This window comes from Balaenoptera musculus, chromosome 5 (assembly GCF_009873245.2).
Source record: "Balaenoptera musculus isolate JJ_BM4_2016_0621 chromosome 5, mBalMus1.pri.v3, whole genome shotgun sequence".
NCBI classification, from domain to species: domain Eukaryota; kingdom Metazoa; phylum Chordata; class Mammalia; order Artiodactyla; family Balaenopteridae; genus Balaenoptera; species Balaenoptera musculus.
In genome coordinates this window covers 57073231-57099547 of record NC_045789.1, presented here as the reverse complement: position 1 = coordinate 57099547, position 26317 = coordinate 57073231, and the positions used below count along the sequence as shown (strand labels likewise).

Below are 26317 nucleotides of genomic sequence, written 5' to 3'. Positions count from 1 at the left end.
TGGAGTATCTAATATAGTCAATTTATTGAATTATCTTCTTTGTATAATAAGATATTTTATTAACCCACTTTACAGTTTTCTGTACGTGTTTATTAAAATTTTTTATTTAAAATTTGTTTCAGGTTTATTGAGGTAAAATTAAAAATTAAATGATAAGATACTTAAAATGTACAACACGATGACCTGATATACGTATACATTATTAAAGAACTCCCCCAGTGAGTTAATTAACACATCCATCACCATACATATTTACTTTTTTGGTTTTGGTGAGAACATTTAAGTTGTACTCTCAGCAAATTTCAACTATACGATACAGTGGTGTCAGCTATAGTCATCATGTTATACAATAGATCCTCTGGCCTTATTCATCTTATAACTGAAATTTCATACCCTTTTAACAACCTCTCTTTATTTCCTCCAACCCCCAGCCAACAGCAATCACTTTTCTACTCTCTGATTCTATGAGTTTAACTTAAAATCAAAATCCACATATAAGTGATACCATGCAGTATTTATTTTTCTCTGTCTGACATTTCTCTTACCATAATGCCCTTTAGTTTCATTCATATTGTTGCAAATGACAGAATTTCCTTCTTTTTAAAGGCTGACTAATATTTCATTGAATATATATACAATGAATATATATATATACACAATATATATACATATTTTCTTTATCCATTCATCTGTAGATAGACACTTAGGCTATTTCCATAATACTGGAAATAATACTTTGTAAATAATACTGCTTTTGTAAATAATACTTGGCTTTTGTAAATAATACTGCTATAATCATGGGAGTACAGATATCTCTGAGAGAATGATTTCACTTCCATTGGATATATACACAAAAGTTCAATTATTGGATTATATGGTAGTTCTATTTTCGATTTCTTGAGGAATATCCATACTGTTTTCCATAGTGTCTGTGCCAATTTGCATTCCCACCAACTAATGCACAGGGGTTCCCTTTTCTTCACATCCTGGCCAACACATATTATCTCTTGTAATTTTGGTGATAGCCATTGTAACAGGTTTGAGGTGATATTGTGGTTTTGATTTTCATTTTCCTGATGACTAGTGATATTGAAAATCTTTTCATGTACCTGTTGGCCATCTGTATGTCTTTGGAAAAAATCTCTATTTAGATCCTTTGTTTATTTTAAAGTTGGGTTATCTATTCTTTTGCTATTGAGGTATATGAATTCCTTATATATTTTGGATATTAATCCCTTGTTGGATATATGGTTTGCAAATTTTTCTCCAATTTCATAGGTTGTCTTTACATTTTATTGATGGTTTTCTTTACCATGAAGAAGCTTTTTAGTTTGAGTAGTCCTGCCTTACTGTAATCCTACAGTTTTAAATGGAAGAGGAAACATTACATATATATATATGTATATATATACATATATATATATGTATAACTGTTTTTCCTCTCTCTCTTTCTCTTTGTTATATTTTTCTAATGACGAAAGGATCACTAATATTGAAATGACAAAATCATGAACCTCATCTTTAATTCAAGTTTCATTGAATGCACCTGTCAGAATAGTTTAGGTTGTGTGGCAAAACTCATTGGTTTGAAACAATATATGCTATGTTTTCACATGCACTACATGTATATCACAGGTTGACTGATGCAACTACTCTGCATTTTCCTTAGTCTAGGATCTATATTGACATAACAGACAACATATGGAACATTGCTTGTTTCCAAGGCAAAAGTTAGGGAGAAAAATGGTAGTGAAATTAGATTAGGTTTTTAAAGCTTCCCTCAGGAAATAAATACATGTCTTTCACTCCCATTTCACAGAACAAAATCCGTTACTTCGAAGAGGTAGGCAAGTTTAATTCTACCACGTTTCTGTGTGAGAACAAGAAAAAATCTTAATAAACAATACTAATATTTACCAGAGTTTAATATTTACCTTCTGATCAACAGTTGGTCCCCTATCCTTTACTCATGAGTATCCTTTACTCACCCCTATCATTTACTCAAAATACAACACCATGTCCTCACAGAAGCAATGAAAAATTATTTTCAATTATGGTATCAATCTCAATGTCCAAGATGTCTGAATGATGTGAGGTATTATATACTTATGCAACTCAGAGACCTATGAACTAAAAGACAAGGTATCTGCTCTCCAAGAGCCCACTTCCTACCCATGGATGTTGAGAAACCAAAAATGCTTTTAATGCTTCTAAAGTCAGTGTCCAAAATGATTAAAATTTTATTATCTAGAATATTCTAGAAGACCATAAAACCAGGCACTATTTCCATTATTTCTCTGTGTGTCTTAAGTAAGAATACACAATGCATGTTATTTTACTCTCATGATAGATAGATATAGGTATATAGATATAATGTTACATATATATTTCAAACATTATTTTATACATGCTAGATAGAGAGAGAGAGAGAGAGAGAGAGAGAAGAGAGGGAGGGAAGAGAGAAGAGAGGGAGGCCAGATAATTTAGTTTTTTTCAGGTTGGGGAGACAGAATAGAAATATAATTCATTTTCCCTGCTTTACATAAGACATAGGCTTTCCGTCATTGACCAAGAAAGACATTAGTTTCCTAGGCACATGACAGAAATAAAATATAGTCAGCTCATCAGCTATTAAATAAATAGAAGATCAACTATTTTGTTACATGAATTACAAAGTTACCTCTGTCACCAGTGTGATCTTATATATAGTGTCCATAAAATCATGTTAGCAAATAATAATCAATATTCCTTCCCCACTGCATATGTCAGGCAGTTTAGTCTCTGTTCCTCATGGTCCAGAAGTGGTAGCTATTAGGCACGATAACATTATCGTTCTCTTCATTGTTGTACAGTTAACATTTTTTTGAAACTTTTATCAGTTTCTTTTGAAACTAGAAAAATTAGTCTTCAGTAGTTATGCAGGGCATAGGCTTCTAGAGTACACTCATCTCACAGGCTTAAATGTAGAAAAGGCAAGCACAGAATTTGTGGTCCCAATTGACAGTTTTAAACGTAAAATGTTTTCATTAAATACACCACAACACAAGAATAAGAAGTATTTTACAGGTAAGGAATTCTACCTCTGGACATATGTTTTCTGGCTTCTGTAAATTGAACAGACTCTAGGTGACAAAGTGATAATGCAATAACAAAACTATTTCACCTGCAATAAAAAATGCCAAATTCTATTTCACCTGGCAATATTGTGGAAACTCTGTGGGCTGTAACTACATCTGATAGAAATAGTATATTTTTAGTGTATATAGTATATTTACTCTGTTTTGCTACATATACTGTGGGTGTTCAGTGAAGAATCATGTAGAGTGTAGATCAGTCCGTATGTTAGAGATGATGGTAATTTAAACTAGGATGGGTACAGTTCAGTAAGGAGATGTATTGTGTATGGAATGAAGTGATTTACTGATTGATTGCATGTAGTAAAAACAGGGAGAGATTCTAGAGAGTCAGCAGCTTGATAAACTGGCTAAGGTGAGACTTTCTCCATCAGTTCATTAAAGAATTATATTCATAGGTGAATTCTCTATTGATGGGGACACTTTGATCATGTTGCAATCACTTGCTGATTGTTGGCCTCTTTAACCTCCAAATGAATAACTTTGAGGCAATGAGCAGATATGGAAAAATTACACATTCCATCACATACACATTATGCATCATTTTAGTGATGAGTAGTATGCGTAAATAGAAGAGCCATAATCAGGTAAAGGGGAAATGGGTGTGTTTCTGTACAAAAGCAAAGCTAACCTTTGAATCCAGATTTTTTCTATTATAATACAGAATAGCCTCAATATCAGTTAACTAGAAAATTAGGTATTTTAGCCAAATTGTACTTACATACTTAAACTATGACATGGAGCATTAAGTTATTGAATTCTATTATCAACAAAGACCTAGGAAGACATTATGTCTATACAATGCCAGAAATGCCAATTGAAAAGTAAAAGCAAATGAGTAAATTTATGGATCTATTTATTTATAATTACAAAAAACCTATTTGATTTATTTCTTCCCAGTTTGAAATAAAGCCAGTTTTATTTTAGCAATCAACACTTCAGGGTTTGTGGCTATACTTGCTGTTTGTGTTCTTATCATGTCAAGAGTTAAAAGAATTCTACATAAAATAGCTCTTTAGATAAAAGTAGTTTCTCAGGGATTTTAGAGTGAGAGCTTTTTGAAACTTTTCTATCTATAAAAAAGTAGTAACAGCACATTAAAAAGATCATACACCATGATCAAGTGGGGTTTATTCCGGGAATGCAAGGATTCTTCAATATACGCAAATCAATCAATGTGATACATCATATTAACAAATTGAAGGAGAAAAACCATATGATCATCTCAACAGATGCAGAGAAAGCTTTCGACAAAATTCAACACCCATTTATGATAAAAGCCCTGCAGAAAGTAGGCATAGAGGGAACTTTCCTCAACATAATAAAGGCCATATATGACAAACCCACAGACAACATTGTCCTCAATGGTGAAAAGCTGAAACCATTTCCACTAAGATCAGGAACAAGACAAGGTTGCCCACTCTCACCACTATTATTCAACATAGTTTTGGAAGTGTTAGCCACAGCAATCAGAGAAGAAAAAGAAATAAAAGGAATCCAAATAGGAAAAGAAGAAGTAAAGCTGTAACTGTTTGCAGATGACATGATACTATACATAGAGAACCCTAAAGATGCTACCAGAAAACTACTAGAGCTAATCAATGAATTTGGTAAAGTAGCAGGATACAAAATTAATGCACAGAAATCTCTTGCATTCCTATACACTAACGATGAAAAATCTGAAAGTGAAATTAAGAAAACACTCCCATTTACCATTGCAACAGAAAGAATAAAATATCTAGGAATAAACCTACCTAAGGAGACAAAAGACCTGTATGCAGAAAATTATAAGACACTGATGAAAGAAATTATAGATGATAAAAATAGATGGAGAGATATACCATGTTCTTGGATTGGAAGAATCAACATTGTGAAAATGACTCTACTACCCAAAACAATCTACAGATTCAATGCAATCCCTATCAAACTACCACTGGCATTTTTCACAGAACTAGAACAAAAAATTTCACAATTTGTATGGAGACACAAAAGACCCCGAATAGCCAAAGCAATCCTGAGAACGAAAAATGGAGCTGGGGGAATCAGGCTCCCTGACTTCAGACTATATTACAAAGCTACAGTAATCAAGACAGTTTGGTACTGGCACAAAAACAGAAACATAGATCAATGGAACAGGATAGAAAGCCCAGAGATAAACCAATGCACATATGGTCACCTTATCTTTGATAAAGGAGGCAAGCATATACAGTGGAGAAAAGACAGCCTCTTCAATAAGTGGTGCTGGGAAAACTGGACAGGTACATGTAAAAGTATGAAATTAGAACACTCCCTGACACCATACACAAAAATAAACTCAAAATGGACTAAAAACCTAAGTGTAAGGCCAGACACTATCAAACTCTTAGAAGAAAACATAGGCGGAACACTGTATGACATAAATCACAGCAAGATCCTTTCTGACCCACCTCCTAGAGAAATGGAAATAAAAATAAACAAATGGGACCTAATGAAACTTAAAAACTTTTGCACAGCAAAGGAAACCATAAACAAGACAAAAGACAACCCTCAGAATGGGAGAAAATATTTGCAAATGAAGCAACTGACAAAGGATTAATCTCCAAGATTTACAAGCAGCTCATGCAGCTCAATAGCAAAAAAACAAACAACCCAATCCAAAAATGGGCAGAAGACCTAAACAGACATTTCTCCAAAGAAGATATACAGATTGCCAACAGACACATGAAAGAATGCTCAACATCATTAATCATTAGAGAAATGCAAATCAAAACTACAGTGAGATATCATCTCACACTGGTCAGAATGGCCATCATCAAAAAATCTAGAAACAATAAATGCTGGAGAGGGTGTGGAGAAAAGGGAACACTCTTGCACTGTTGGTGGGAATGTAAATTGATACAGCCACTATGGAGTACAGTATGGAGGTTCCTTAAAAAACTAAAAATAGAACTACCATATGACCCAGCAATCCCACTACTGGGCATATACCCTGAGAAAACCATAATTCAAAAAGTGTCATGTACCAAAATGTTCATTGCAGCTCTATTTACAATAGCCAGGACATGGAAGCAACCTAAGTGTCCATCATCGGGTGAATGGATAAAGAAGATGTGGCACATATATACAATGGAATATTACTCAGCCATAAAAAGAAATGAAATGAAGGTATTTGTAGTGAGGTGGATGGAGTTAGAGTCTGTCATACAGAGTGAAGTAAGTCAGAAAGAGAAAAACAAATACAGTATGCTAACACATATATATGGAATATAAGGAAAAAATTTAAAAAAGGTCATGAAGGACCTAGTGGCAAGATGGGAATAAAGACACAGACCTACTAGAGAATGGACTTGAGGATATGGGGAGGGGGAGGGGTAAGATGTGACAGGGTGAGAGAGTGTCATGGACATATATACACTACCAAATGTAAAATAGATAGCTAGTGGGAAGCAGCCGCATAGCACCGGAAGATCAGCTCGGTGCTTTGTGACCACCTAGAGGGGTGGGATGGGGAGGGTGGGAAGGAGGGAGACGGAAGAGGGAAGAGATATGGGAACATATGTATATGTATAACTGATTCACTTTGTTATAAAGCAGAAACTAACACACCATTGTAAAGCAATTATACTCCAATAAAGATGTTAAAAAAAAAAAAAGTAGTAGCCTATATCTGAATGATGGCCTCAGGATTCTATGTTAAAGTTGCAATTAAATTAAATTCAGACTATTACAGAATTTTATTAAATAAAGTTTATGAGAAGCAGATAATAAATATATATTTAATGGCACACAGATTAGTATTGACAACTAAAGGGCTCAGTTAGGCAGTAATTCATCAAATGTCTTGCAAAAATAAATTACTAACTACATCACATTTTGATTTGTTTTAAAAAATCAAATAACCAATAATTACAATTCAGAGACACGCAACATGAAGTAATATTACATGGTTATTTGGGAGGCAGTAAAAATGTGTAATGAGAAAACTTAAACTACAATAAGAAAAAAAGGAGAGGTAATAATTAATTCAGTCTTTTTACAATATGATGTTAGAATGATGAGTTTATAAGAAGGCAGAAGTACAGCATTCCTTGGTTTAAGAGTAAGATCAATTCTGAAATAAAATATATGTTAGCTAGATGTAGTAGGCAGTTCAAAATAAATCTGTCTAAAAGAGAACTAACTTCTCATAGGAAAATAAATGTGTGTGACATTCATAGGCTTTATGTGGTGACAGACTGGTGGGCTCAGGTTACTTAGTTGAATCCCAGTAGATCAACAGGGATTGAAAATTATTTAATGACTGTCAGTTTAAAAATTCACTAATAAAATATAGTATACTAATGGTATGGAGCCTGAAAAGTGTGCACGTTTGAAATTCTTAAGTAGGTAGGGAGTTCATCTTTGCCTTCCTTCCTAAATTCTCCAGAGGTGTGCTTATAGCAATATGCTTTCAGTTAAAGCCTGAAAGGCCGAGGATGTAAGGCATTTAGAGGAGATAATTTCTACTTTAGGAGATTGCCCTTTACTGTTTGAGCCATCCCCAGGATGATCCTTCAGTGTGCTGGGACTCCTTGTAACTGGAAGAGATTTCTAAAGCCGCTTTCTTCAATAGAAGAAAAAAAATCATCCATTTGTGCTCAGCACCTTGTTCTTACCTCTAGCTTAGCTTAGGTTATATTATCTTGTGTTGAACTATTTACATGTAATTATCCATTACAATATGGTGAACATTGGAAGAGGAGGGAACAGATTTTTTGTGGTTTGGATTTGTTTCTATGCTGATGTTCCTAGTGTCTATTAAAGGGCCTACCAACTGGAAGGCTGGTTTCTTCAACGTATATGAAGAAAAACAGGGAAGAAGGAAAAGTAGGAAGGAGGGGAGGAGAGAAATGGAAGGCAGGTGCTGTTCTAGGATTATGCCCCTGCAAGATATTCTTGTAGGTACTTGATAATAGTCAACTGAAAACATTTTAAGGGTAATATCACTTCAAACAATGATTGCCTCCAAACCTTTGAGCTCATATCATGTAGCCATGCAAAAAACATAGCTTTTACAGCAGAAAGTAAGATGCAATGTAAATATACATAAATCTAAGATCACTTACATTTATGTATAATTTAGGACCATGTGGAGCTTAGATACTGCCATTATACAAATTCTAGCAAAAATATAAATTTCATCACTCTTATTAGTATTAATTTCTAATACTAATGCAAACTGAAGGCCTCAAGGAAGCACACACGTTCCAAAAAACATGCGTCATGAGGATATTAAAAATCTTAATGTGATATAAACATCAGTTTCCACTTGCTGCAATATTGCCTCTTCAGTCCCCTCTCCCTTAAGCCTTTAGCTAATTTAAAATATATTTTAAAAATGGAATATTTATTTCTTAACGTTGCCTTAAATTATTGCTCATTTGTTAAATACTTATGAGGAATAGTTACAGAAAGGAAAATTGTCACTAGATAACTTTGAGCACTGAGGTCAGTAAAAGGAACAAGTTTTTAAAAGTCTGTTATATTTTAGTAACATTAAGACCATGGCAACAAATTCGGTAATGATTTTGATAGTTCTTTGTCAGGCTACCAAAAGGTACAGTAAAATGTTAATCTGGACAAGGTACATGCTTAAAATAAATTTCCTTTAATTTCTTTAAAAAAATCTAATAAAAACATAAAAAGGTCACACCAAAAATATTTCCCAGAAACACATTTTGTAAGCACAGTCTTTATCTTTTTTGTTTGAACAGTTAGATTGTGAAAGAACTAAGAATTGCTTCATTGTGAACTTTCTGATAATTAGTACAGCATGCACATCTTCAGGTTTTGTACTTTAGCTAAGCCACTCCATGATATTGCTGCCTGGCTTCACTATTGTTTGACCAACCAGCCTGCAGTGACCTTAAACTGCCCTGCCCCTCAGACAAGAATGCCCTTAATAGCAGCCCTCAAAGTCACAAGTAAATGTAAGTTTCTGATATGACTCCCCAACTGCTCTTATGATCACAGTTTCACCTGCCTGCCAAGGCCTCCTCCTTATATGCTCCTTAGATAAGACTGCCACAGGTATTACCAAAACCCCACTCTTTTGGTTTAAATTGGCCAATCTGGCCTTAGCCCAGAAACCCCAAAGCACTCCATTCATGGACCATAAGGAAGGCATGTGTCCAGGTCCTGTCTCTCTCTGTCTGTACTCTGCAGTGTAGTCCCTTGAAGCCTGCTGGATACTTCCTCCAGGACCTGTGAGTATGAAACTCAATTTCAGTTTCTCTCTGGTGTGTTGTTGAATCTCAGCTTACCATCTGGCACCATGTGCTCCACTTAACAAATGTTAATTTGATAAATTCATTACAAATCCAAAAAGCAAAATCCCAGGAGAACAAAATTAAACTGAAATAAAATGGCAATGGAATATTCCTTTCACCTGTAATACCACATTCTAGTCTATTGAACCTGGATACATATATTTGTCTAACCTATGTGGGCTGTAACTATATTTGATAGAAACTACTGTATATTCATTACATAATTATTCTGTTTTGTTATGTACTTGGTATTCAGTAAAGATTAAATTAGAAATACATATATATATACATATATATAGTATATTTACTTAAAGATTCAAATGTATCCTAAAGATGTGCCCAATGATTTATATTTAATTTGAATTATTTTATACTTATTCCTCAAACTTTGATGATACACACATACATACAAGAAAAAATAATTTAACTTTAATACTTTTATTACAATGTAAACATTTTGTTAAACCTTCCTTCATTTTATAGTTCTTTAGTATATTTAGCTGATTTGAGAATTCTCCTAGTATTATTAAATTTGTAAATTTTGTTAGCCTACTTTATTCAAGGCTCTGGGCCTTAGCCATTTCCTAGTGGAAATTCCTCATGGAAGGTGGTATTTGTTCAGGTGCCTCCAATGAGATAACTTGTGTCAGTAAAATATAAGGGCAAAGAAAACAAAGTCATTGCCCAATGTCACAAGCTGGTTAAGTGTGAGAAGTGACTGAGTATCCTCAAAGCCTATGCAGATCCTCTGATGTCATGTTGCCTCCCAATGTGTTGGTCCTGAACAGGCTCACAAAAGATTCGCTTCCCAGTTTTACTGAACTCTCTGTCTTCAGTCTTTCTAATATTAATTCTATCTTCCACATGGTTGCCAGATTTAATTTTCTGAATGGCAGATCTGAAAACATTACTCCTCTGGTTTGAAAGAGAATTAAATAGTCCAGATGCCTTTGCAAGGCATGTAGGCCCCCTACTATCAGTCCCACTCATACCAACTATTCTCAGTTCACTGAGTTCTGCAGCATCACACCATGGACTTATTTACATCTGGCCAGAAACCTTGCTTGTTACTTTTCTGTCTCTTTGCCTTTGTTATGGTAATTATTTTTCTGAGAGGATGTTTTTTCTACCCCACGTGTGGGAACGTATTGTACTACATATTTTTAAAGATCTTTTTGAGTCCCTCCTTCCAATGAATTCAGCTTTCTCATCCTCATGCCTAAACCTCTGTTAGATAAAAGTATTCTTTCCCCAACCTTCTTAGTATAATTTGTATTAAACTCTCCTATGCTTTTTGCCATATTATAAAATTTGTTTTAAAATGTGTAATCTCTCTTTCCAATTTGACTCATGCATATCAGGGTAAAGAAATGTGTTTAATTTTCAACCCCATGTAACCTAAAATACAGTAGCTCTTTGTCTAATTTGAATAACAAAGTACACATAACCTTCTCACCTTTACATGTCTATCTAGGATATAGTCACCAATTCACAACACTTCACAGCTACGTTCTTTACATGGAAAATATTGTCTAAGTCTTATGTATTTTTTAAACATGTGATTCCAACTATTAACTTTCTTCATTCAGTCTTGAATTAATAGGAAACAGGTTCTTTTTTTTTTTTTTTTTTGATGTGGACCATTTTTAAAGTCTTTATTGAATTTGTTACAATATTTCTTCCATTTTATGTTTTGGTATTTTGGCTGCGAGGCATGTGGGATCTTAGCTCCCCGACCAGGGGTCGAACCCACACCCACTGCATTGGAAGGCAAAGTCTTAACCACTGGATGCCAGGGAAGTCCCAACAGGTTCTATTTTGATTGCACAATATAACCCTCCTAATTTTCTTCCTTTAAGGGTTAGCTTTCTTTTTTCACCTCATCTTTAAATTTCCAAGGGAAATATGATTCATTTTAAATTTCCAAGGGAGATATCATTCACTTTCATTTGTCTAAAAATGTGTCATTTTAGTTATAAGTTTTGTTCTATATTTACAACACAAACTTTGAGAGTTATTACTTTATTGATACTTTGCCTTTCAAGAAAATGCAATCTTTAGAATGAAATCCAAGAGGAGCATGAATATGGCATGTTCTAATTTTGCATCCAAGGTACATTTATTGTACAAGAGCATTTAGGTCATTTGATCTGCTTGAATCGTGGCAATGTTGAAAAGGTCATTTTCATGTCTTCTAGTTTAGTGCTTCCCAAACTATGTAGGGTAAAGTATAATTTTGGAAAAATTTCTATTTTGTTGTGAACTAATACATTTGTAAAATACAATGAAAATAAATTGCTAAAAAAAAATAAATACTGATACACCAAATAAATCCTAATTTTAAAAAAGATTATTTGATTGAACAAGCACAAAATTACTCTTTCAAATTGTTATGACAGGTACCAATGCTCATTCCCAGCTACTAGATTATATAATGTACATAATGGAGATTTCAACCAATTATTGATATTACTGGGACAAAGAACACATCTGCTTATAGGGGATAATACTGGCACACGAAAGGGTTGCCATCTCAGTTGGACAATGAAGAATGAACATGAATTAGACATAAGACTGTGACAGAACACTGCAGGCAGAGGAATCAAATTTGATCAAAACTGAAAGAAATGCCAATTCCAAGACTCTTTGGGACTAATGAGTATTATAGAATATTGAAACATGGAGTAATAAAGAAAAGGTAGGAGATAATCCCAAATATGTGAATCGGCTTACCTAAGAGTCAGAATAGAGTTAAAGAATGAAGAGTTTGGGACAAGTTTGTTTTTCAAGACTCCTACCTACAAAAGAAGGGCCTTCCAGGAAACTCAAATTTCTTATTCTCCATTGCTTGTCATCCCCATTCTAGACTAGATTTCCCCCCAAGTCACTGTACCTAAAGTGGTCTCATTAAATTCAACAATGAACGCTGCAGCATTCAATTCAAGGGATACTTATAGTATTTCTGTTTCTTAGCTGCTTTTGACTCTACTGATCTCTCACTTCTTACTCAAATATTTTTTCTTAAGCTTCTGTAACATAACATGTGCCATATTTCTTCTAACACTCTGGGGCCTTCTCCTTAGTTTCCTTTTTCATCTCTTCTTTATTTGAAATCTTTACATTTTAGAATTCCTCAGGTTTCTATAGTTGATTCTTTTCCCTTCCCATCCATCTTATTGTTCTCTCTTAATTTTATCTTCTCTACTCCAATGGCTGCAGAGGCCACCTGTATTTTTTAAAATTTTTATTCGAGTATAGTTATTAGAGAAATGCAGACCACCTATATGTTTTTGTTTTTGTTTTTTATTTATTTATTTATTTTTGGCTGTGTTGGGTCTTCGTTTCTGTGCGACGGCTTTCTCTAGTTGAGGCGAGCGGGGGCCACTCTTCATCGCGGTGCGCGGGCCTCTCACTATCGCGGCCTCTCTTGTTGCGGAGCACAGGCTCCAGACGCGCAGGCTCAGTAGTTGTGGCTCACGGGCCCAGTTGCTCTGCGGCATGTGGGATCTTCCCAGACCAGGGCTCGAACCCGTGTCCCCTGCACTAGCAGGCAGATTCTCAACCACTGCGCCACCAGGGAAGCCCCACCTATGTGTTTTTAATTCCCAAGTCAACATAGTTCATTATGACCACCTTCCTGAGTTCTAGATCTTCACAATCAAAAGCCTACTGGTTATCTCACAAAGATCTCCAACTTAAAATGAACAAAACTGAGTGTTTGTGTCCTCTCTGCTTCTCTACTTGTCTGAAAAATAATAGGAAAGAAAACTAATAACAAACATAAGAATCCACAAAAAAAATTCAGTAAATTATAGCATCCTCAGGATCTACAGTTGCTCAAACAGCAATTTAACATCATAGTTACATCCTTCGTGTCCCTCATTCTTGACAACCAAACAACATGTCCTGTTATTTCTATCTCCTAAGTGTCTGTCATATCCTCCTACTTCTCTTCATCTTATTCATCTGGGCCACACATAAACACCGTTTCTCCAGGGAGATTTTTCTGTTCCACAGACCAGGTTATCTTCCTTTGTTTACCACCCCAAATTACCTCGTTTTTCCTCTCACAATGTAGATATCTTTGCACCTAAAATTACTTCTACACTATTTGTCTTCCACAGGAGAGAATAAAATCTATGAAGATAGGAATTGTATCTGTTTATGTTAATGCGTTATCTCAAACAGGTAATAAAACATTGAACACATCTCTCAACAAATATCTTTTGAACTAATAAATACTTGATTGTGATACTATAAAATGTCAAAATAGAGAATGGGAGAATGACTGAATCTGATAAGTTTCGACTATTTTCTTTCTAGAGGCATCCTCCAAAACTTACTCATCTATGTTGACCTTCTAAATGGAGTATCATTGCATCTTATATATTAGGAGATAGAAATGACATCTTCTTAGCTTAACTGTAAACAAAAACAGTTTTCTTAGATGGTGATACAATTGGAAAGTAGAAAAATATAGACATAATTTAGTTGATTATATGTAATACTATATATTAGTTTTGTAAATGCCACTCATGAATAGGTATCTAGAGTATATTTATTTTTTTCTCTACTATTAAATTGACATGCAATGTTTGTATTTCCATTGGTATCTTTCATGGTATAACATAGTATAAGTAACCAATGCATATTATTTGGAGTATGAGAGTTGGTTATAGAATTCTAGAAACTGATGTTACAAAGATGGGTCCCTGTAACTATGCTTTCTAATTCTAATGCTTCCTAATCATTTCAGAAAGGGGTAATAGTAACTATCATTTAAAAATGCCTAAATTTTTATAGTCATAATAGAAAAGTATCAATTCAGTTATTTTCCCACTTTAAAGGAATAATAATATTTTAAAATATATTGCCACCATCTAAAATACAATGTTCATTAGCAGAAAAATAACCATGTGGCAGACAAGGTGCTACATTTTGCATACAAATATAAAATCCTTAGATACTCCTGGAAGATAGATATTTACCCTACTTTGATTTGTGATTTACCCTACTTGGAAAACCAAGACTCAGAGTAGTTAAGTAATATGTTAAGGTGGTAAGCAATTAATGATTTGCAAAGCTCAAATGCAGACACAAATATGTCTGACTTCAGAGCATAAACAATTTTACCACATTGTCTCTCATCACATTATATATTTGGACTATATATTGTGACCAAATATATATAATAGGTCCACCTTTTCTGAGAGAAATATAAATCAGAGCAGATAATATTAAACACTGATTTTTTTGAAATTAGAACCACATGCTGTATTATGGAATTCTCAAGTATATATAAAAGAGAGGTTGACATTGGGGATCCTCTGGGTTCATAGAAAATGATTATATTAATTACCTCTTTTGGGAGGAACTATTTATTTTAATTTCTTAATTTTTAATGATGTAAAAATTTGAGCACATTTTGTCTTTATTATTAAAAGGAATTTAAAATATTTTTAATTTCTAGGTTTGAATATGAACTAATGCTATTTTATATTTATATATATAAAATAGAATGCTTAAGATCCTTCCTACCTCTGTCCTGAAACACATTGTATTGGAAGTCAGATGCTCCAATCATGAAATTAAACAGAACATGAGAATTTTGACTAATGGAGGTCATTAATCTTTCACATTATAGTGTATAATAGTTAAGAGCAAGGCAGAGAATGTGTATTAGCCAGGTTCAAAGCTTGGTTCTAACACACACTAAGTTCTTCTTTTCAAGTCTCTGTGCCACCTTTTCTTCATCTACACAGGGGAAGAATAATAATATCTAAATCCTTATATAGAAAAAGATAATAAGGGGCAGAGGTATTGGACCATATCCAAGGAAAAAGAAAAAGCAGGCCAGACTTATATTAAAATTGTAGTCTATGTAAATCCAAAGGTCATAAACTTTCAATTATATCATGCTGCATCATAAGAAATAGGGTGAAGGGGATGGGGGTGGAGAGAAGAAAGGGGACTGGTATGGGAAGAAGAGAGTAACAAAATAGACGAGGAAAAGAGGAATAAAAAACAGAAGAGAAGGAGAAAGAAGAGGAGTAATGGAAGAGAAAGAAGATATTGTTACTTGCTTATACATGAAATTCTGAAAACTGCCATTAGGCCATTTTAAGGCAGGTGCTATTCTCTTTTTACAGATGAGCAGATTAAGGCATAAATATGCTAAATCACATGCGCAAGGTGAAATATTAAAAGTGGCAAACTCAGACATTAAGAATTCTCAAATTTTCTAACTGAAGTATTGAAAGTACAGTTTTTATGTCTTACTACCCTATTATTCTCTCTACAGTTTTCTGGTGAACATTGGTATTTTTATCATTAAAAGTATAGGAGAATTATTGAGTACTTTATTTTATTCATAAGAAGCCTTTAAAAAACTTTTGAGAATTTTTACTTAGAGTATATAGGTGATAGAGGGCTCTTGAGGTCAAGTTCCTTGAAGAAAAGATTAAAGAAAAAAGAATGTGATGATATTGGAAATGTTTATCAACCCTAGCATTTTAGAGTTCTTTCCTTGCTCTTGAATCATCCACTTGTCACTAGATAAGCTTCTGACATTTTAAAAAATAGAAGTGAGGGGCTTCCCTGGTGGCGCAGTGGTTGGGAGTCTGCCTGCCAATGCAGGGGACACGGGTTCGAGCCCTGGTCTGGGAAGATCCCACATGCCGCGGAGCGACTGGGCCCGTGAGCCACAACTACTGAGCCTGCGCGTCTGGAGCCTGTGCTCCGCAACAAGAGAGGCCGCAACAGTGAGAGGCCCTCGCACTGCGATGAAGAGTGGCCCCCCCTTGCCGCAACTAGAGAAAGCCCTCGCACAGAAACGAAGACCCAACACAGCCATAAATAAATAAATTAATTTAAAAAAAAAAAAATAGAAGTGAGACAGGAATAGTTAGCAACTGGAAATTATTCCATTTTACACTGTTACATTTTTAAAATGTATTTTTCATATACATTTTTGATGTTCCAAAAAATAATTAAGGTGATATTTAACAATATTTTTAAAAAAATCTGCTCTCCATTTTCATCATTCTTTATAGTTATATTATTTTAATTATTCATGAGAAATAACTACGTCAGTTAAATATTCCCATCTGCATTTCCTTCTTTATGAAGAGCTTGTTTAGCCTTTGTAATCAGAACATGACTATTTGTTAGTAAATTATACACAGTACAAAGTTGAATTCTATACATTTTTGTTGGGAGCAAGCCAAGAGGAATTTGGGCATTCAGTGGAATGATTTAATTAAATGTCCTTTTATGTGAATATATTTACATTTATTTTATTTATAATTAGATTTAGAAAATAGTAAAAAGTACTTTCAAATATCATACTCCTCCATCCAGAAACTGTCGCTGCTAAACATGAGTGCATTGTCAAATCCATATATCCCTTGAACAGGCATCGATTTATTCAGTAAATATTGGTTAAACACTTTCTTTGGGCCAAGCACTGTTTTAAATGTTGGAGATACAGGAGTGAAAATACCCAAAGGCCAGATTTTGTGAAACTGGCATAATAGGGGTAGGCCAAATAATAACCAAAATTAAGAAAAGGAAAATAAGCAGTATGTTAAATAGTGGTAAGTGTTAGTAAAGAAGTAGAACAGGGAAGAGTAATAGAGGATACTGGCAGATTTTGCAATTTTACACAGGTAGTCAGGAAGGGCCCCAAGGAAAAAGTGACAGGTAAGTAAAGACCTAAAGGAAGACACTGACTAGTTCTGAGTAGGGAATGATATTATCTGATATGATTTTAACAGGCTAGTTCTGGTTGCTATGTAGAGAATATATTGAATGCGCTAAGGACAGAGCAGAGGAAAGATTTAGGAGTGCGGGCATTAGAGGTGGTGAAAATTTGTCAGTTTGGATATATTTGAAAGTATCACCATGAAGATGGATTGTATGTGGGCTTTGAGATTAAGAGATGAGTCATGATGCCTCTAAGTGTTTGGTTTGAGCTATTTGAAAGATGTAGTTGCTACTTGTTGATTTGGAAAACTCTGTAGAAAATTTTTTTGGGAAGACAAAGTGCTCAGTTTTAGATACACTGTTTGAAATGCCTAGTAAACATCCAAATAGATGGATAGATAGATGGATGAATACATAGATACATAGATAAATACACAGATAGATACATACATAGATAAATGGATTTGTATTTCAGGGGAAAAGAATAAGCTGTAGTTTTATGTTTATGAGTCATGAATATGCAGATGATATTTAAAGCTATAGGATTCCATAAAGTAAATGATTAAAGATGTGGAAAAGTCCTGATGACTGAGTTGGTGACAGTCCACACCTAATAAGTCAAATAATGAAGAAGCAGCAAGAGAAAAGGGAGAAGCCAATGATGTGGGTTTTTTAAAAATGTGTGTGTTATTCTGGAACTCAAATAGCAAACATGTTTTCAGGAGAAGGATGTGCTTAGCAGTGGCAAATATTGCCCATATACTGAGTAAGTGAAGCATGAGAACTGACCTTTGGATTTAGCAAGGTATTTATCACTGCCTCACTGGTGACCTCAGCAAGTTCATATTCTGAGAAGTGATAGAGGCAAATGCCTGAATACAGTGGGTTCAGTATAGAATGAGAAGAGGAAAATGTGTACAGACAACATGAACACAATGAAAGTAAGGAGAGAAATGGGATAGAAGCTGGAGAAGATAATGAAGGCAATAGAAGGATTTGTGGTTCTTTGGTGTGTGTGTGTGTGTGTGTGTGTGTGTGTGTGTGTGTGTGTTTGTAAGTAAAAGAACATGATTCAATATGTTCTCTTTAATCCAAGGAATTCATTTAATGTTTTTGTCTTATGAATATCTTGAGTAAATACTTTGTCCATTCTGAAGTTAAAGTTATACTATCTAGATGCAAGCAAAATTTATGAGATCAGCATATATTACTAAAATACATACATCCTACTCATATTTGAAAATTCATATCTAACATAAGCATTATACCAGATCATGTCAATAGGTAATTGTCAAGAAGTCAAATTTACAGACTGTGCCAGTATCACGAGTTTCATCACTTATTTTTTCTTGGATTTGTATGCAAATTAAATTTCTCTTTCCAAGTGATTATTGAATTAAAAAAATTATTTTCCCTATTACATTCAAGACATTATGCTAAATGTGTTACATATCTTACTCTTCACTTTAGGCTTACAAAATAGATTTTATTAACCTATGTTCTAAATAAGAGTCCTGGGGATCAGCAATTCAGTGACTTTCCCGAGCCTTTGATAAATATGACTGATGTAGCAGGGATTCAGTCCAGGTATACTTAGTTCCAAAATATATGACCTTGAACTTTGACTACTTTATAACATTATAGTTACTGAAAGACAGGGACTAAGTTATAAGCAACACTTCTTTTGTATACTGGGTAGAACCAAGTCTAATGAGAGGCAATTAACATGACCTTACTCTTAATATAGTTGTTAATTTGTCCAAGAAAAAAACAATATATTGGACAACAAACAAAATTTTTCTCATGTTTACAATCATTAAGCAAAAAAAAAGTAAACTGATCCAGATTTTTTTTTCTTTTAAATGTCTTGCCATTATTATGAGACAATTTACCAAATTACAAAGCTAAAACAAGACAAAACAAAATTTGTGCCGCTGACAAGTCAGAGATTTGGATGCAGTAAGTTGCACATCAGATGGTGTTGATTGTGCAATAAAGGCTGTGAGGAATCCAAAATTAATCCTCTAGCTAGCCTACTGAGTTTCCCTAAAGGTTTGCCACTGGAGATGCAATTACCAGGACTCTTAAAGTTCAAGTGTAACCAAATCCTTACCTCGAAAGAATGATGGCTTTCTGCATGCTTAAATTTTGTGCAGTTTAATTAATACCTAAAAATGTAAAGCTCCGTGTCTTAGCTTCAAATAAAAACTCAAAAACAGAAATTTTAAATGTACTAGGAAAATAATTAGGAGCCCAACATTTTCTCATTACTTTAAAGTAGATTTTGTGTTAACGTTTAGACACATATCAGAAAAGACACAACCAGCCTCATTTTAGAATTTTGGTCTTTGGAAATCCTTGACAAGTATAACATCTATTCCATTTATTGTTTTATTCCCTTTCATTTCATTGTATTTTCCTTGTAAGTTTTAAATTTTCAGTAGTGAGAAACTGCAAACATCAACAACCTCTGGATGATAATTTTATTTTTAAAATTCTATGGATGTAGAAAAAAAACTTATGGTTACCAGGGGATGGGGGGGAGGGATAAATTGGGAGATTGGGATTGACATATACACACTACTATTTATAAAATAGGTAACTAATAAGAACCTGCCTTGTAGCACAGGGAACTCTATTCAGTACTCTGTAATGGCCTATATGGGAAAAGAATCTAAATAAAAAAGAGTGGATATATGTATATGTATAACTGATTCACATTGCTGTACACCTGAAACTAACACAACATTGTAAATCAACTATACTTCAATTAAACAAAATTGTCTTATTCCTGTATGATATAAAAAATACATTTTACTGAGATACTTAAAATAAATGGTAACATGCCTGAAGTTTGTAATTTAAAAGTCTATTATACATAATTCATATTTGTCATTTATACATGGCCCCAGTGGTACTATAGAAAAGAATATGATTTAGAGTTGCAAAGAAATGGTTTTGAATTTCATATAGTCCACATATGACCTGCATGAACTTGTAAAAGGTCTGTATTTTTCATTTCCATATGTAAATAAATGTTAATATTACACGAGTAATAGGCTGGTCATAGTGTTATAATTACTAAATAAGAAAGTATATATTATCTTCTTGGCAATTAGAAGCAAGTAAACAATTTCTTCTCTTTTCCTTTTATCTAGAAACACAGCTAGAGCATAGATAAATGGAATCAGTGATTGAATTTTAATTTTAGAACAACAGAAAAAAAACTTATTCAACCTGTCTGTAAAGCAAAATAAAGATATGTTTTATTAAAAATGTCAATCTTTCGCATAATAAATTGAAATACTAATGTTTTTTCAAACTTTAGAAAAACTGAAAATGACTAGAATATTGTACATATACATGTATATCTACAATACACACATATATTTGTTTTTTTAATTTTCTAACCTAGGAAATATTTATCTTATCTTCCCTTAGTGAAACATTGATATGTGATATGAATATAGAGGAATAGCATATTAAGCAAGACATTCTTTTTAAGAACTTAAACACTGTAGTTTTTTTTTTTGTTTTTGTTTTTGTTTTTTTTTTAACACTGTAGTTTTGAAATGAGTTAACTTTTCATAAAAAGTGAAATGGTTATATTTCAAGACAGTTAAATCGATTATAAATAATTTTCAAATGACTAGATTTTATCACATATGCTAAATATTACTTTTAATAACTTTGGGGCCTTTTGCTTGCTGTTTTCTACAAACACTATTAAGACTCTATGAAAATTTGAATATGCAAGGAAGTACATGAAGAGAAAGACATTTTGTCATGTAGGCTGAGAAGGTGAGCACTAAAATTTTACCTCCTGCCAATGGCCAATGTTAGGAGGAAAACCAAAACCTAATAATTATTAGGTACCATTTAAATTGAGTATGAAAATTCAGTGAATATTTTCTACTGAAACAAAGTATATAAAGTATACTTTAAAGTATATTATAAAGTATCCATCCCACTCATCTTAAAATTAATATTAAAATCCAGAGATACATTTTGGTATTGTCTTATCAGCATTAAGCAAGTGATCAATAATCTTTGGGGCAAAAACGAGAAGTTTAAATAAATAAATAAAACTCACCTTGTCCACAATACATATCTGCTTTCTGGTTTGAGCATCAAGTATTTCAATCTCAAAGTGAGTAGTTTTTGAATGTTTAACTGCTGGAGTTGATCTTAGAGGGCCTGCTGCGAGTATAAATTGCGACAAAGAGTGAAAATTTCTCAGGTCATTCTTCAGTATGGACCGTGTAGCTCCTGGGGAAATTAATTCTCTCCTGCGTTCTGAAGCAAGGAACTTGTGCCTTTTGAACATTGTGTGAACTACCAGGAGAATCTGTCTTGTCAACAGGAGACACTTGCAAGTGTGTTCCCTTCAAACAAGTTAAATACTGCTGGTGAAACCTGGAAAGGTCAAGTGGCATGCAATTCCAAGAGTTCAGTTTTATTTAGCAGGCTTGAAAACAATGACTGATCTCTTTCTATATATAACACACTATTGTGAATTGCTGCAATGTAGATTACTTGACCAGCATTCAAATTATTTCTAGCTTTCTCCTTTTATCTCTGCTTCTTAATATGGCCAGTAGTATCTGAAATTCCAAAGTAAGAAAAGAATAGACAAGAGTTTTATCTCTGAATTCTGGATACACTAATCTTTAAACACATATATTATTATTCACACATTCACATGTAGATGTATTTAAAATTAGCATATTGCTTATAGTTAGATTTTAAAATACCTAGTACATTATTACATAACAACATTTTTTGGTAAATGCTGCCTAGGATAAAGATTTGTGTCATGTTTTGAATACACACATATACATCTGATAGAAAACAGACAAGTTCTTCATTCCATACAGGGAGTAGAAAAATGGCAAATCATCTATGAGACTGGAATATATAGAGGGGAACTTTATAATTTAAGGAAAAGGAAGTAAACCTTATTTTAACATTTTTATGCACATTACATCATAAGGAAATCATTAAGTTTGTATACAAAATCAGTACTGAACATCACATTTATCACAAAACTAGGTTATGGCAAATTCAAATAATTCAGAATGAACACTGAAAAGTGATAAACAAACTGGAAAGAAGGGTTTGTGAAAGATTCCAGGTACTCTGAGACCTGTAAATCTGGTGAAGGAACAACTGACAAAAATCCAAACTATAGTGTCACCGATTCAAAGGAATATTACAGGAAAGTATTCTGGGATGTTATTTTCAATGAAAACATGAAAAAGAAAATGGCTACAATAGTAGAGGGGGAAATCTAAACATCTACATGAAACTAATCTTAACTTTTATAATTAAATAAAATAATGTAGTTTTAAAAATTTGGACTGCACATTATGTGCTGGAGATGCACTTACACATTGTTCAGTTATTTTCATACTCTAGACCACCAGCACACTAATATTTATTATTAAAAATAGAAGACAGGGATGTATGTGTATATATATTTGTGCACACACACACACACACACACACACACACACACACATTGTCAATTTTATCACCCCAGTTGTTCAGGACTTTAAACTTGGGATTACCCTTAACATTTCCCTTCCTCCCACACCTCAGATCTAATCCATCAGAAATCCAGAACACAATCCTATCACCATCTCCATAGCTAACTTCAAAGCATCAATCTCACCTGTATTGCTTTTCCAAACTGGCCTCCCTTTGTCAGTATTGTCAATTTATAGTCTCTTTTTAAGGCAGCAGCTAGTGATCAATCCTTATATTAAAACAGGTAATGCAGTTATCTGCTTAACACACTGCTTGGGGATTCCTATTTTATGTAATGAAAAAGCCAAATTCCTCTGAAAAGGTCTACAAGGCTCTGCATCATCAGCATTTTTTTATATCTCTGATCTCATCCTCTTATCTATCCACAGTGCTCAGAACAGTGTCTGGCACACAGCAGGTGCCTAATACATATGTATTAAACAAATAATCAACTAATAAATAATCGATCAATAAATGTATCTTAACGGTGTAGGCAGAATGATGTAAATTAATTGCATGCTGAGGTAAACTACTAGCACATTATAGCAAGGTAACATAACTGTGCAACCCATATAATATAATCTTCAGAGATAGTTTCTATTTAAAAAAAAAAAGGGGAATAGTTGAAGGACACAGGTGCCAAACTGCAAGAGCTCCCATTGCCAACACTGGAATAATTCAAGTAAGAACATAAATACTGATGATAATATATTCTAACTCAAAGAACAGTGTAAATATCTGAGTCCATACTGTTATAAATAAGTGATTGAATAAATAATAGATAAATAAATTGGGACAAGGGGTGAAATTTTCATACACAAGAATTGCAAATTATATATAAAAATCTCCCCTTGAATGTGGGTTTCACTTAACACAATGAATGGAAGTGGAAAATAGAAGCTTGATGGTGGAAAAACCTGGCAGGCAAATAGCATTTTAACCTAGAGGCCAAGTCTAATATCACCATGAAGAGTCATGCTGATATCATGTACCAACTGATATCATGAGATGAGGGCACTTCACCTCTGGGGTATTCTTCCAAAAGTTCATTACCTCAGTCTAACCATGAGAAAATATCAGACAAACACAAATTGAGGGACGTTCTACAAAAATACCTAATATTCTCTCAAACTGTCAAGAATATAAAAAATGAGGAAAAATTGAGATACTATGGCAGATCAAAAGAGACTATGTAAAGACATGAATAAAAATGCAATGTGGTATCCTGATTGTTTTCTGGAAGAGAAAATAAATGAATAGAAAATCCAGTAAAATAAGAATAACATCTGAAGTTTAATTAATAGTATTATACCAATATTAATTTCTGAGTTTTGACCAAGGTTATGCAAGATGTTAAGATAGGGGAAACTGAGTAAAAACTACACAAAAAACTTTCTTTTCAATGTTTTTGTAAAATTATTCTAAAGTAAAAGGTATGAAGTAAACATATACCGACACATGCAAAAAAAAAAAAAAAAAAAGGAATGGAGAAAGAAAAAATGGGTGCAAAATGGCATTATTTAAAAGGAGAAAATTGTAGATTTTTGTCTGTGCTGGTCACCTAAGTTAAAAATTTTGGAAGAGAATAAAAAACATTTCAGATACTATGCTATTCATTCTTTCATTTTGTATTTTGAAGTAGCTTTAAAAATAAAATGTTTTATATATGCTAAGGTGTTCTTTTAAGATTATTGCTAAATACATCATAATGAAATTAATACCATGAATTACTATTTGTTTAATACTAGACCTGGCATACCACTTTAAACTAGATTGCAGTTTAAATATATTTATAATAGAAAACTATTATAAAACAATGCACTATAAAACAGGAATCTTTATTCCAATTGCATTTACTTACAGTAAAATGTGAAGGGGGGGCTTACAATATCATTTTTCTTTATCCTCATATTTTTCATTTCTTTTTTTTTTTTTCATTTCTTTTTGACAGAAAGCATATCATTTCCGTTTATTTTCCATTTGAAGTGCTACTTCTTATGAGATCATTTAAAATAATTAATAGACATTTTTAGAGCAGTTTTAGTTCACACAAAAATTGGGCAATTAAAAGTGCGGAGTTCCCATATATTTATTCTCTTCCCTCCCAATACACTATACATCCTATTATTAATATCTTGCATTAGTGTGAAACATTTGTTACAATTGATGAACCAATATTGATAGATATTTATGAATTAAAGTCCATACTTTATTTTAGAGTTTAGTCTTGGTGTTTTAGGACTAAACTAAACTAAAGTTCTATGATTTTGACAAATGGATAAATTCATGTATCCACCATGATAACAACATACAGAATAGTTTCACTGACCTGAGAATGTCCTGTACTCTACCTTTCCATCCCTCTCTGCACTCCTCCTAAATTCCTGGCAACCACTGATATTTTTACTGTCTTTGTAGTTTTGCCTTTTCCAGAATATCATTAGTTGGAATCATACAGTATGTAATGTTTTCAGACTGGCTTCTTTCACTTAACAATATGCATTTAAAATTAGAGCTTTTTTAAAAATCACTGAATAATACCCCATTATATGAATGTACCACAGTTTACTTATTCATTCATCTATTGAAGGACATCTTCGTTGTTGCCATGAACATTTGTTTTCAGGTTTATGTATGAGTATAATTTCAATTTATTTGGGTAAAGAACTAAGAGTGTGATTGCTTAATTCAATGGTAGGCCTCTGTTTAGCTTTGTATGAAACTGTCAGACTGCCTTCCAAAACGGTTGTACCATTTTGCATTCCTACCAGCAGTGAATGAGAGTTCCTGTTGCGCCACATCCTCTACAGTGTTTGGTATTATCACTGTTGCTGGAATTTGGCCATTCTAATAGGTGTGTTGTGGCATCTCATTGTTTAAATATGCAATTCTCTAATGACAAATGATGTAGAGCATCTTTTCTTATGCTTATTTGCCATGTGTACGTCTTTGGTGAGGTGTCTGTCCAGATCTCTTGTCCATATTGTAATTGCTTTTTTTTCCCCCTACTGTTGATTTTTGAGAGTTCTTTTTGTATTTTGGATATAAGTCCTTTATCAGATATGTGTTTTCCACATGCCTTCTACCTGTTTGTCTTGTTTTCTAATTCTCGTAAGAGTATCTTTTGCAGAGCAAGGGTTTTAAATTTTAATGAAGTCCAACTTAACACTTTTTCTCATTCATGGACTGGGCTTTTGGTGTGTTGTTTTCTGTAAATTGTATGGTTTTGCATTTTACATTTATGTCTATGATCCATTTTGAGTTAATGTATGTGAAAGATATAAGGTCTGTGAATAGATTCATTTTCTTTTTGCATGTGGGTTTCAAGCTGTCCCAGTACCATTTGTTGGAAAGACTATCCTTTCTCCATTGGCCTGCCTATAATTGCTTGATTATACTTGTGTGGGTCTATTTCTAGGCTGTCTATTCTGTTCCACTGATCTATCTGTCTATTCTTTTGCCAACACCACATCATCCTTATTATGGTAACTTCATAATAAGTCTTAATGTCTGGTAATGTTGGCCATCTGACTTTGTTCTTCTTCTTCAATGTTGAGGGTCTTCTTAGTTCAGTTTTTATGATAGATACTCCATGTATTTCCAAAATTGCATTGTGGATTTTCTAACTCATAGTTTCTTAAATTTGAACATCTCCATGTTAAC

The 26317-nt window shown here is 33.4% G+C and overlaps 1 protein-coding gene across 2 annotated transcripts in view; it reads right to left on the bottom strand.

Moving 5' to 3' along the window:
• TECRL (trans-2,3-enoyl-CoA reductase like) overlaps positions 1-21531 on the bottom strand; it is a 110069-nt gene extending 88538 nt beyond the window's left edge. For both annotated transcript variants that reach the window (XM_036853920.1, XM_036853922.1), the window contains exon 1: positions 21219-21531. In XM_036853920.1, the coding sequence (XP_036709815.1) occupies positions 21219-21452 (234 nt within the window). In that variant the 5' untranslated portion in view covers positions 21453-21531. The remainder of the gene's footprint in view (positions 1-21218) is intronic.
• Positions 21532-26317: the final 4786 nt, after the last annotated feature.